The sequence below is a fragment of the Mastigoproctus giganteus genome, chromosome 1 (genome assembly GCF_048544385.1).
Source record: "Mastigoproctus giganteus isolate SK-2022 chromosome 1, ASM4854438v1, whole genome shotgun sequence".
NCBI lineage: Eukaryota > Metazoa > Arthropoda > Arachnida > Uropygi > Thelyphonidae > Mastigoproctus > Mastigoproctus giganteus.
This window is the reverse complement of record NC_143575.1, coordinates 74,876,684-74,889,735: the sequence shown is the minus strand read 5'-3', so window position 1 is coordinate 74,889,735 and position 13,052 is coordinate 74,876,684. Positions and strand designations below refer to the sequence as shown.

Here is a 13,052-nt window from a genome sequence, read left to right as displayed (position 1 = left end):
GTGGGAGAAGACAGATGGTGGTAATCAATGGGTGCTGTTCTTCATGGACTAATGTTATTAGTGGAGTTCCACGGTGTTCGGTGTTGGGCCCACTGTTGTTTTGTATATTTATCAATGATATTGATGAAGATATATCTGGCTTAGTGTCGTAGTTTGCAGATGATACAAAGGTTGGCAGGTTTGTTAATGACAGTAATGGCGGTCGCTACTACAACAGGATCTAGAAAATTTGGGCAGATGGGCTGAGAAGTGGCAACTGAAGTTTAACATTGACAAATGCAAAGTACTGCATATGGGTAGAAGTAACTCCAGACGAACGTACCAACTGTGTGGTACTACACTTAGGATGGTAGAAAATGAAAAAGACCTGGGAGTAATTGTGCAGTCAGATATGAAGTTTTCTGAGCAATGCAGACAAGGGCAGGGTCTGCATGGGATTTTGTCAATGACATACAGGAATGTTGCTAGCAGGGAAACGGAGGTGATTATCCCTTTGTATAAGGCAATGGTCAGGCTATGCCTTGAGTACTGCGTACAGGTCTGGAGGCCTCATTTTAGGAAGGATGTAGATTTGCTTCAGCATGTACAGAGAAGGGCAACAAGATTGGTAAGGGGAATGAAGGGATCCTCTTACCAAGAGAGGCATAAGTTCTGCAAGTTGCAGTGGCTGGGGACCTGCGAGGTAATCTGATTGAGGTGTATAAGGCCTTGAATGAGTTGAGCACGCAATTCTGATGAGATTCTTCCACTTGTTCAGATTACGAACCTAAGGGGGCATAAATTCAAATTGAGGAAAGACAGTTGTAGAATAATGTGCACAAATTTGTCTTTAGCCAGTGGGTGGTTAATTGCTGGAGCAAACTTCCATCTGTCGTTGTGGAAGTTGATAGCTTAAATAAATTCGAGTAGGAACTGGACAAACATTTAGAGGGAATGGTTCTGTGAATTTTTTTTTTTTTTTTGGCTGATGCTACATAAGCTCATACGCTTGTTTTCTTGCATCACATGCCTCTATTACTATTTGTTGACATTAGCCTTTAACTTCTGTGGATTGTAATTTTCAGGAAATATGTATGAAAGAAAGTTGTTCCAGAAAACGGAATGAATAAATGAGGAAGAAGAAAAGTTGGTCCTGTGAGTTTGAAGTTGGACAGTAAAAGGGTGTTGACAGATTGCAGCAGTGTTCAGACTGCTTTGAAAGAGTGCAGGAATTATAGAAGCCAATTCAGAAGAACAGTGCCCATGGAAGTATCTATGGCAAAGGCATGCAGCAGAAACCGAATGTCTGAGACAGAGAGTGGAGAGACTCTGTTAGAGATGAGTCATTAATTAATCTAATTGCCCTCTTTTGAATGGAATCTAAAAGCCTGAAAGAGGTTTTGGGGGCACAGTATTCCATGGTAGGGCAAATTTGCAATCTGTACATAGTCCATTTGGGAATCATGTTAGCAAAAACATATCTGGCACTTCCAGTATCATCAGCTGACTTAGAACACTCATTTTCAAAATGGATCTTGCAGCTTGTCTGAAAAGAATCTTCAAGCATACTGTGCAGTGTTTTTAACAATAAAATCATTCAAGTAGAAGTTTTATTAATTATTTGTAAATAAATAAAATGAGAGTTTTTGCCTCATTATTCGTTACCTAATTCATAAATCTTGATTATTCACTAGTGTTTTAAAAGTTCTTTTATTGTTTATAAATTATAACTGAAAAGGCCATCATTTCCTACACAGCTGCAGAATTTTGTGGGCTCTAGTGAAGACATTAGATACTTTATGCATGTATACCAATATGTCTAATAAATAATATCACAAAACATTCCAAATAGTATATGATTGTCAATAACCATACCATTTCATACTGTTCACTCCACTGAGAGAGATGTATGTTGTATGTCATCTGCCTGAACAGTAATCTACCACTATTCATATCTGCAGAAAATGAGCACTACATCCCAAACCTGAACCCTGGATTAATAACATCAGATTTCACCTAACAGTAACCTTAGATTTTTAGGACCTAGACTTAGAAAGCTTAATTTTGCATCAAAAAACAGTTTGAACTCTGTGCCTAGAAAAGCTAATTCTCAAAGTTATTTCTTGCCACGATGTGGGATTCTAACAGACACTCCCTCTTAATATTTATACCTTCCATTAATCAGGTCTGCTTCAATTATGGTGCTCCAGTTTGACTCTGCCAAGAAGAGTATTCTTATAAACCTAAATGCTGTCTAACATAGTGTTCTTGGGATAACCTTGACAACTTTCAGAACATGAATCACCAGTTCATAGTCTGTATCTACACTACCTGGCTTCTTTATTAAGACCATGGAGGTTTGGATTTTGCAATAATCTGTGCAAAAAGATGTAAATCAGAAGGTAGTGTGCAACATAGACAGGGAAGCACTATAAAACTATGTGACCAAACTAGTGCCCAAATTAGTTTGCTGATAATAGGCAATGGACAGGATCTCACAGACTACCAGAGAGTTATGATTGTCAGTATTCATTGAGCAGGTTGTACAGCAGAGAGGAGGACAGCTGTGCTTGTCAAGTATTCGAAGACTAGTGTTGTTAGTCTTTAATGAATGAAAAATGGTCAGTAAACATCCACAAACAGATGTGACTGTGGACAAAAGTGTAAAGCAACAAAGCAAGTTGCTCAACACGTGGAGCAGATTGTCATGTGTATTGTTGCCAGATAATGGAACAATTAACCTTGACATTTAATGTGGCATCAGGCCTGCACTATGGTAGTAGGAAACCTTCACAGAAGCCACTGATCTAGGGAACAAACAAGAAAATATGTTGCACTGGTGCCAAGAATGCAATGGATGGGTGCAGGACTTGGAAGATAGTCATGTGGCCCATTGAGTCCTGCTTTTTGCTTTTCAGTACTAATGAAAGAGTATACATGTTGCATAAACCACATAAGAACTGGAACCATCCTACTGTATACAGACAGTACAGGCTGCTAGACAAAGTATAATGGTGTGAGGCATGTTTTTGTGGTATACTTTGGTCCCCTGATTCCACTGTAGGGCACCATGAATACGTACCAGATTATATTAGAACATTGTTGCAAATCAGGTACACACTGACAATGTTGCATGTTTACTCCAATGGACAGGAGTATTTTCAAGATGACAGTGCAACCACATACCATACAAAATGTGTGAAAGAGGTTAGAGATGGATAAGGAAGACTTGACAGATCTGACCTGGCCAGCACCATCCTCTGTCCACGTCACTCCAGAAATTGAGGACAGTTTTGTTATGTGAATACTCCATATTCCTCTTATCATTTTTCAACAGCTTGTTGACCCCATGCCAGGCAGTATAGAAGCAAATGAGCCTGCTTCATCTTACTGAAAAGGCATTATTATTCAACCATGCAGCTAAAATTTTCAACCTACCTTTTCATTCAAATCAGACACCTCTTTGATCCTTAGTTAATCCAAACTTATGAGTAAACCTAATGAAAATATGCCTACCAGAATTAGACTACAAGAGTTGATATACAGGGATGTTTACCTAAATAACATTTCAGAAAATAGATCCCACTGATTCCCCCCCCCATGGTTAAAGTTATATACTCTCCTATGACAACTGTTTTTGGTAGTGGGGAAAACAATCCCTGACTAATTACATTATTAAATAATTTCATGCAGCATATGTCACGAATTTGCAATACTTCGAATACTGTATACACTGATGAATCGAAACAGACACTGCAGTGAGTGCAGAACAGCAGCAGCTATAGTCTTTTGCGCCCAGGGTGCATCCTTCTCTAAATAATGTTATCAACTTGAAAAAAAAAAAAAAAGTCTTAAAACTTAATTGATTTTAAGAAATCACCGAAAATTAAGGAACATTCTGCAAGGAACGTTGAAAATTACCTAATTCATAAATCTTGATTATTCACTAGTGTTTTAAAAGTTCTTTCATTGTTTATAAATTATAACTGAAAAGGCCATGATTTCCTACAGCTGCAGAATTTTGTGGGCTCTAGTGAGACATTAGGTACTTTATGCATGTAGAAACCTACAGTATACGATTGTCAATAACCATACCATTTCATACTGTTCACTCCACTGAGAGAGAGAGAGAGAGAGAGAGAGAGAGAGAGAGAGAGAGAGAGATGTATCAAAAAGTATAGTGTATTTACATGGTATTTAATATAATAACAAAAAGAGAAAAAGAGATACAAAATGTGAAAATCAATAACAGAAGAGATTTGTAATTTCCATTTTCGTGTCTTCATTTTGGCAAATTTATCGATAGCCTCATCAAAATTAATTTTATTGCCATATTCATTTTCAATAGATAATATAGCTAGATCTAGTCGAACCCATTGATCAGCAGAAGTAATTTGAAATTAATTTTAATTTAGAAAAGCTTCTTTCGCAGAAGCTATAGATACACATACTGTTAAAAAGAACCGTAAAGATAATAAATTTGGTAGAAATTCTGAAAAATCCCACTTTATAATAAACTCTACAAACTGCAAAGCTGTCCACTGTTTTGCCTTCTCAACAGTTATTTTTTGCAGCTTGTAAGTGATGTCTTAGTCAGACAATTTCTAATACAATTTCTTCATCAAGAAATTCATCGAAAATTTCAGTCAGCTTGGAAATATGCATTTCATATTCTTCTTTCTTTGCAACAACCAAATTATATGGTTGAATAATGGTAGACATTGAAATAATTTTGTCCATTGCTTTTAGAACGAACCTCCAATCTCATTGAAACTTATCCAGGCATTCATACGTTGCTCTTTTTAATTCTTCTTGGAGTGACAGTCCAGTATCCTTCGTCATTTATCCTGGAATTTGTTTTTTCATCCTTATTCTTCCTTCCTCTTCTTGCTATTGAAATGCCCATTCCCTCACAAGTTGTATTTCTAATTGATGAATAGCCCTTTCTACAATTTTATTTCTTTCTTCATTAATAAATAATTTTAAGGTCTGTAACTTTACAACACATTTTTCCAGGTTTATTCTGACTGTTTGTAAATATTTTTGTGTAAGGTTAACTTCTTGTAGAATTTCATGCCAGAAAGAAAGATAACTTAGAAAAGAAAAATCGCATATGGATGATAATATTCAGCAGTCCCTCAGGTATCTATATTCTCTTAAGGTACAATGTTTGTAGAGTGGAAGTTATTTTTTTTTTTAAATTTATTTTAACCACATTTACAGATTCATAATGTGCACTCCACCTTGTCTGGGCAAGTCTTTTGACTGTCATTCATGTATTTTTTTTTCCATTATTTCCCAACAGTGTGAAGAGACTGAAAAGAAAGAATAAAGGTTTTCCAAAGTTCCAAAGAAGGTTACGCATGATGAAACGCTTGCAAATGAATGTACTCTGCATAAATTTAACGATTGGTTTGCACAGGGCATAAACAATGCTTTGGGATTAATTTCCTTGATTTTAGATTTCTTCTCAGTTTGATAGTGTCTTATAAAATGAGGAAGTTGTTAGCTGTTGACATTTCCCTAAAAATATGTTTATTTTCCTCTTCCTTATCAGATTCTGCTCTCTGCTCATGTGTATTTTCCCTAGGTTCTTCTCCACTAATGGATAATAACTTTCTCTATTAGATCCTCTTGAGAAGATGACTCTTGTACTTGCTCTTTTGATTTATCATGCTGAATATCTACTGCACTAGATGTTGAAGTTGTAACATACTTCAACATTGCTTGAATAGCCGACCGGGCGAGCCGGGTGGGTAAAGTGCCTGCCTGGCAACCCAAAGGTCACGGATTTGAATCCCGCCTCGGGCTTGACTTGAATCAGAGTAGAAAATGCAAAAACCTTGGGAGGTGCAATATGGCCACAGAAGCCGGATGCACCAACAACTAACAAAAAAAAAAAAAAAATTGCTTGAATAACTTCTCTTGCATTCTTTGCTTTTCTCTGTTGAAATCCGCTGGGTTGATTTCGCTTCATTTTGTACTTATACGAAAGGAACCTATATAAAGAAGTTCATCAAAAAACATAAAATATCTGTAGAAGAAGTAGAAATCAAAATGAAAAACAAGTTTTCAGGAAATACAAAGACTTGCCTGTATACTTCATATAAATCTGCTCACCAAAAAATATGGTGCTAACTTAATGACTTGTAAGACGAACCTTGTAAAAAAATGTGGTTAAACTAAAGCATTTGTAAAGGGTGAATATTGTTTTGATCCCCAGTTTTATGTGCCTTAATAACATACCAAAAATTTAAATGCAAAAACTGACAACTGTAAATTTAAGTGGAGAAAGATAAATTAAAAAAAAAAAGTTGAAATTATTTTGTTAAAGTTAATACTTCCCTTCTTGTATTTTCAAGTGATGGCACTCCTTTCTGGCTGGCACCCACTGCCCCCTCCCTTGCTACACTATTGGTGTGGAAGTAGTTTCTTCCTTTTCTTAACAGTTGCCTTATCACTGTGTGTAAAATGCAGTATAATACTGGTGTTTCAATTAAAAGGCATCTAAGTCTGAACAGTAAGCATTTAAAAATAGCCACAACATTTTTTGTGAAAACTTGTAGTATACTTGGACATCAGTATAGGCACTGACACTACAACCACATTATTGACAAAAATTCACTCAGATAACAACTATTAGTTTTTCTTGTGAAATAACTCTACTCTTTGCATCAGTGTTATTAGGACTTGCCACATCAATAGTACTGTTTAACAAATTCAGCAATAATTGTGCATTATTGAGTATAAGAGTATTGAGCAAAGTTTATACTTCCGGTTTTGCAATATCATTTTGACAAGTTATTTTACATTACTAAAATTAATTCTACTTGCTTCTGTGACATTACATGCTGTTCGTTACATATCACTCAAAAGAAGAAATCGATGTCCTGTTCTAATTACTGGTAGAAAGAATATTTGCAGACCTACTAAAATGAATTTTAATATCTCAGTTTTTCTCCTAGTATAGGTGCACCCTGCTTTAAAATGATCGGTATTTACGACACTTTAATTATACCCTATGCTCCATTCCTGAGACACCTGATCCACACTAATGATATGACACCAATAAGAACTCAACTGATGTACGCTCCATGTGGTGAGCTCAGTTTGTATTCGGCATCATTGTATGCTGTTTATCTGTGTTTCAGTGTTGATTACAAACTTTTGCGCATTTTAATACCGTACATATATATATTTATGTAATATAATAATTATACTGTACATTAATAATGGAAGATAATAGTAAAAGTGAAAAGAAGAAGATCCGTCAGTCTCTCACATTAGATACCAAGAGTAAAATTATTGAATTAAATTATGATAGTGTATCAGACAGTGAGGTAGGTTGTAGGGTAAGCTTACCTTGCACTACAGTTATTACTGTTCTTAAAAACAAAGAAAAATTCTAAGTGAACTGAGAAAAGCTACATCAGTAAGTATAGCACTAATTCGTAAATGTGACAGTATTATTGCCGATATGGAAAAACTTTTAATGGTGTTGATAGATGATCAAACTAGCCAGGGTGTTCCCTTAAGCCAAGCAATCATCCAGAATAAGGTCCTAAGTCTCTTTGCTGATATGAAAGCCAGGAGAGGGGAGGCAGCTAAGGATGCTGAATTTGCTGTTAGTTGAGGCTGGTTTAATTGATTTAAGCATAGGAACAACCTCCATAGCATTAAAGTTCAAGGTGGAGAAGCCAGTGCAGATACAGAAGCTGCAGTTAATTTCCTGATGAGCTAGCCAAGGTCATTGATGAGGGAGATTATTCTGAAATGCAGATTTTTGATGTTGATGAAATCTACCTCTGCTGGAAAAAATGCCTTCAAGAACATTTATAGCAAGGGAAGAGAAGTCAGTGCAGAGATTTAGTTAAAAGTAGCGAAAGATAGGCTAACCCTTTTGTTAGGTTCCAATACTGCAGGTGATTTTAAATTGAAGCCTATGTTAATTTATCATTCAGAAAACACAAGAGTTTTCTGAATGATAAATTTAAAGAATTATGCCAAATCCAGTCTGTTTATTGGAAATCAAATTCAAAAGCATGGGCTACTAAGAAGATTTCCTTCAAAATTTTACTTCTTTTGGATAACACACCTGCCCACCTTAAATCATTAGATGACCTTAATCCAAATGTTCAAGTAATTTTCCTCCCTGCAAATACTACTTTATTGCTTCAACCAATGGACCAAGATATTTGCTAATGCTGTAGCTGCAATAGACAGTGAATCTGAAAATATGCCTAGAGTAATGTAGTAGAAGAATTCTGGAAAGGCCTTCATGATCTTGGATGGCATCAAGACTATTAAGGATGCATGGGATGAAGTGAAACAGTCAACACTTAAAGATATCTGGAAGAAGTTGTGTCCCCAGTTTACTACTGATAATTTTGAAGGATTTGAAAATCATGTGAAGAGACTACTACAAATATTGTAGATATGGCAAGGCAGTTAGAACTAGAAGTATAGCCTGAAGATGTTACTGTACTGATTGGGTCACATTCACAGACCTACGTAATGAAGATCTTCTAGAACTTGAAGAGCTTAGCAGGATTGAAGAGGATTCTTGTCCTGGGAATGTATTGAATCCCATTCCTAAAAAACTAACTTGCAAGACACTTTCAAAAGCATTCAGGCTTTTAGAAGTAGCTATGTCCATTTTTGAAAAGGTGGATCCCAATTTTGAAAGAAGTTCCAAAGTAAATGCTAGTATTTAAGATCAATATGCCTGTTATAGAGAAATCTACAGAGAAAAGAAGAGCCACAATTCAAACTTCATGGGATGCCTACTTTCATAAAAGACCAGCAACTCTCGAATCTTAGATCAGCTTTCAACATCAACTGAAAGTACTCTCAAGCAATAACTAGGCCTACAAAAGGTCCGTCCAAATTGTCTGCAAGGAAGCATTTAGCTGTAGATGAAGAAGATCTAGATGCTGTAGAATTTGTGCCATCCCCTTTAGATTTGCTTCAATAAATTGATACTGTACACCTAGTAGAGTGTACAGACAAAGTTATTGTATTGAGGTCATGCAGAAGCAGGTTTTATCATTTTGTCAAAAGAGGTTTTAAAATGATCAATCCCCTCTAATCATATCTGCAGCCTCCTACTTTTTTAAATTTCCTATCTTTAACTCTTACTAATTTTTTCATCCCTTTAATGCTGCCAGACAGGTTTACATTTTAAGTTTGAAGATCGCAAGCCTTTATGTAAATGTAGAGTTGAGGGACTTTCTTTCACAATTTTGTAAGTTGTTGCATTAATATTTGCAGGGTGACTGCAGGATACACCTACAGGTGTATCCTGCAGTTAGATTTTCATCCAACAAATTGACTGTAGAATACATACACAGTAATAGAACTGCAGGCAATTACACATGAATATTCAATAACCAAGAAAATGTCTAGCGGTCACTGCAGTAAATTCAATGGCAATAATTAAAATATTATGGGTTTTTTTTGGAAAAGTGTTTCACGATGAATTCATTTTTTATTTTTATTGTTATTATTTTTTAATGCTAGGTATGGGAAGGTCTAAATGTAGTGAAAACAGCACGAAATATTATTGGTGCCACTAATCCAATGGAATCCAGTCCAGGGACCATTCGGGGTGACCTCTGCGTTCAAGTTGGAAGGTATGATGATTAGACAGAAAGTTGTGTTACTCTATTCATATTTTTAACTTATTAATTTTTGATGAAATGCTAAAATTATTTTTAAAAAATAAAAATTCAAAAATATTCTGCAATAAATCTTGAACAGTATAGTTCAAGGGTGGCGAACCTTTTAAAGGGAGCGTGCCAAAATTGGCTAAATCTTTTTAAAAAATTATCCTCGTGTGCTGGTTGAAACTTTGCAAATTCAAATGGAACGTTGATCATCCAAACCATCAATTATCTGAACCACTGCTGCCTCCCCAAAAAAATTACAGTATCTATTTTTAGTGCACTGGTTGTTATGCTGAAATATTACTCCTGCCACTTAATGCATTTCAAGGCTTGCTCACGTGGAGGCCTTCACTATTCTAGAAACTGCAATGGCATGGTATGAGAAACAGTCTGAATGCAGTTCTACAGAAACACTGCTATTAGAGAGAATGAGAGACCTCGCCACGAAAAAAAAAACAATCTTGTATGGGTCAAAGAAAAATTCAAGATTACATATTTTAAAAAAATAAACCTTCCCAAGAATCATACTCTTACTTGTGTGCAATTACTTGTCTTTTTGTGTAAAAAAAAGTGTGGTTTAGGGTTAAACATGTAAAACAATTAGGTAAGTTCAAAATAAATATAATATGCATTTTCTTCAAAATGTTTTGGTTATTTACAAACCATTTCCTAAATCAATTATTTTTTATAATACTGAAACACTTTAAAGGCTTAAGCCTCAGGCTGCGAGAGAATTGGACAACGTACAAGTTAGTGCAAACGCATCATATTAGTACGCAGCAGACTCTCATATTCACCATGTGAGATTTAACTAAAAGGATGCCATTTTTGCTAATTCAGAATTTGCTGCGTACTAATATGATGCATTTGCGCTAACTTGTACATTTTTATAATACTTAATATTTCAAAATACCTTAAGTACAGTAATTTAATTGTAGGCCTAATTATGCTTTATTTCATATAAACTGGGTATTCTCACCTATGTTTGATTATCTGAACTACAGTGTCAGACCATTTATCCAGCTACCTAGTATCTGGAAGTTCCGGGAACCAATAAAGTGAAATATTTAAAACACTTATATTATTGGTATTTTTGCTCACAATCTTAGTGTTTTTAATAACTTTTATATTAGCTGCCATGTATACATATACTGTATATACAGAGCCGTAGTGAGGGCAGGACACAGCCTTGTAAGGGGGTGCCAAATGGAAATTTTATTATACACTATTTTATAGATAACTGAAAGAAAATTTGTTCTCTGTGAAGTTGCAAGTCTGAGAATTTACAATTGCTTCACATTTAATACGAACTAAAAATATCCATCTGCTACTAGGAAACAACAGACTCACGACGTATGCACCAGCAATATCGAACAAGACTAAAAGAAAAAGAAACTGCTTTAAAAGTCCTAAGAATATTAATATAAAAGTTATTTTTAAAAATTCTTACTACTGTAGTTTTTAACTCTGTTCACTTATACCCATAATCATTATGTCAAGAAGGCCTGCAGAGAAACCTCTGGGTGGTAAGACTACCAAAAGGAAGCACATGTCTCTAAACAATAAGGGTAAGGTGGAGTTACTAAAACGTCTGGACAAAGGTGCATCAGTCAAGATTTTGTGTGATGAGTATGGTATTGGTTCATCTACAGTATATGATTTGATGAAACAGAAAGAAAAACTGTTAAAATTTTATAGTGATAGCGAATTACCCGAGTTAGTGGAACTCAGGAAGATATTACACCAGACAAAGAATGTAGAAATAGACAAAGTTTTAATGGAATAGATCCGACAGTGCTGAAGTGAAAAATACCCTCTCAGTCATTCTATTATCATGACCCGTGCAAAACTTTTCCATGACAAAATTTAAAAAACGTAATGGTTTTTGTATCTTGGCAGTGTGTGTGTGGTGAGAAAGCATCAGCTGATTATGATGCTGCAGAGGCATATTTGGGTGAGTTTGCAAAATTGATGATAACGTTTACTGCAGAGCAGGTGTATAATGCTGACGAGACTTCTTTATATTAGAGGTATATTCCTAGAAAAACTGCAGTTGCACCCGAGGAATCGGCACCCAGTGGGTTTAAAGACTCGAAAGGATAACAGTTTTAAGTTGTGCAAATGCTGCAGAATCACATAAAATGAAACTGCTTGTTATTGGTAAAAGCAAAAATCCAAGTACTTTCAAAGGAGTAAGTGTCTTTCCAGTTATTTACAAGGCAAACAAACAAGCATGGATTACCAAACCAATCTTCCTTGATTGGTTTGAAAACCGTTTTGTACCAGAGGCTAAAGCACATTACGTCTGCAGGGCTTCCCAGTGACAGCAAGATAATGTTAATTCTTGATAATTGTGCAGCACATCCTGACGCACAGTTTCTTATCAATTATGTGTTTGCCATATATCTGCCACCTAACTGTACATCCTTGATCCAGCCAATGGATCAAGGGATACTGAGGTCATTCAAGGCAATCTGTAAGAATGAATTCATGCATAGAATGCTCACAGAATGGAAGAAGGGCATTGGAATAAAGACATTTCAAAAAGATTTTAATATCAAGGATACAATCGGGATGGCTGCGAAAGCCTGGGACAAGGTTGAAGAAGACACTTTAAAACATGGTTGGCATAATTTATAGAAAGGATCGGTCTTTGATCATGAACAAGAACATGATTTCGCTGGCCTTATGGTGTCAAGAGAGAAGAAAATTGTCGATGACGTGATTAATTTTTCTAAAGGTTTATCGTTCCTGAGGCCCAGCTGTTGGATTATGATGCAGTGGAAGAGTGCCTCCATATCGATGATGGTGATGCTCCAGTTACCCTCAGACTAACAGACATTGAAATCTGTGACATGGTAATGGAGGCACCTCCGTAGCCAGGTGGGAAGGAGCAGCAGTGCGTAGCACACGCTTCTTGATTAGACCAGGGTTTGAGCCCGTCACCACCAAATACGGAGGATGCGGAAAGGTTAGGGAATGACCACCGCATATCCCGGAGCAATATGGCCTTAGTTGCTAATGCTCCTAAAAAAATAACCAAATAACAACAATAACATGGTAATGAATGAAAATGAAGATAACAAGAGTGATGGGCACAATATGGCCCAAGAGGCCCTTGTGCCAAAAAACCCAAATACAACAACAAGAGTGATGACGAGGATGATGATACTGTTGAAGAAAAAATTGGTATTAAAAGAATGTAAGCCTTACGGAAGAACTGATTCGTGGAATGGAACAGAAGAGTTTTGCTACAGAGCATCACATAATGTCTCTTTATAAAATCAAGAATTGCTTATAAAAGAAAGACCAAAATATCTAAAACAACTTAGTTTAAAGAATATATTTCAGAACTGGCTTTCAAGGTAAACTCTACAGGTACATGTACAGCAACTACGTGTGAATTCC

General features: G+C 35.9%; 1 protein-coding gene across 1 annotated transcript in view; it reads left to right on the top strand.

The window, feature by feature from the left end:
- LOC150090895 (nucleoside diphosphate kinase-like) overlaps nt 1–13,052 on the top strand; it is a 33,104-nt gene that overhangs the window by 9,902 nt on the left and 10,150 nt on the right. The window contains exon 3 of the mRNA XM_090380531.1: nt 9,499–9,611. Within this exon, the coding sequence (XP_090236657.1) occupies nt 9,499–9,611 (113 nt within the window). The remainder of the gene's footprint in view (nt 1–9,498; nt 9,612–13,052) is intronic.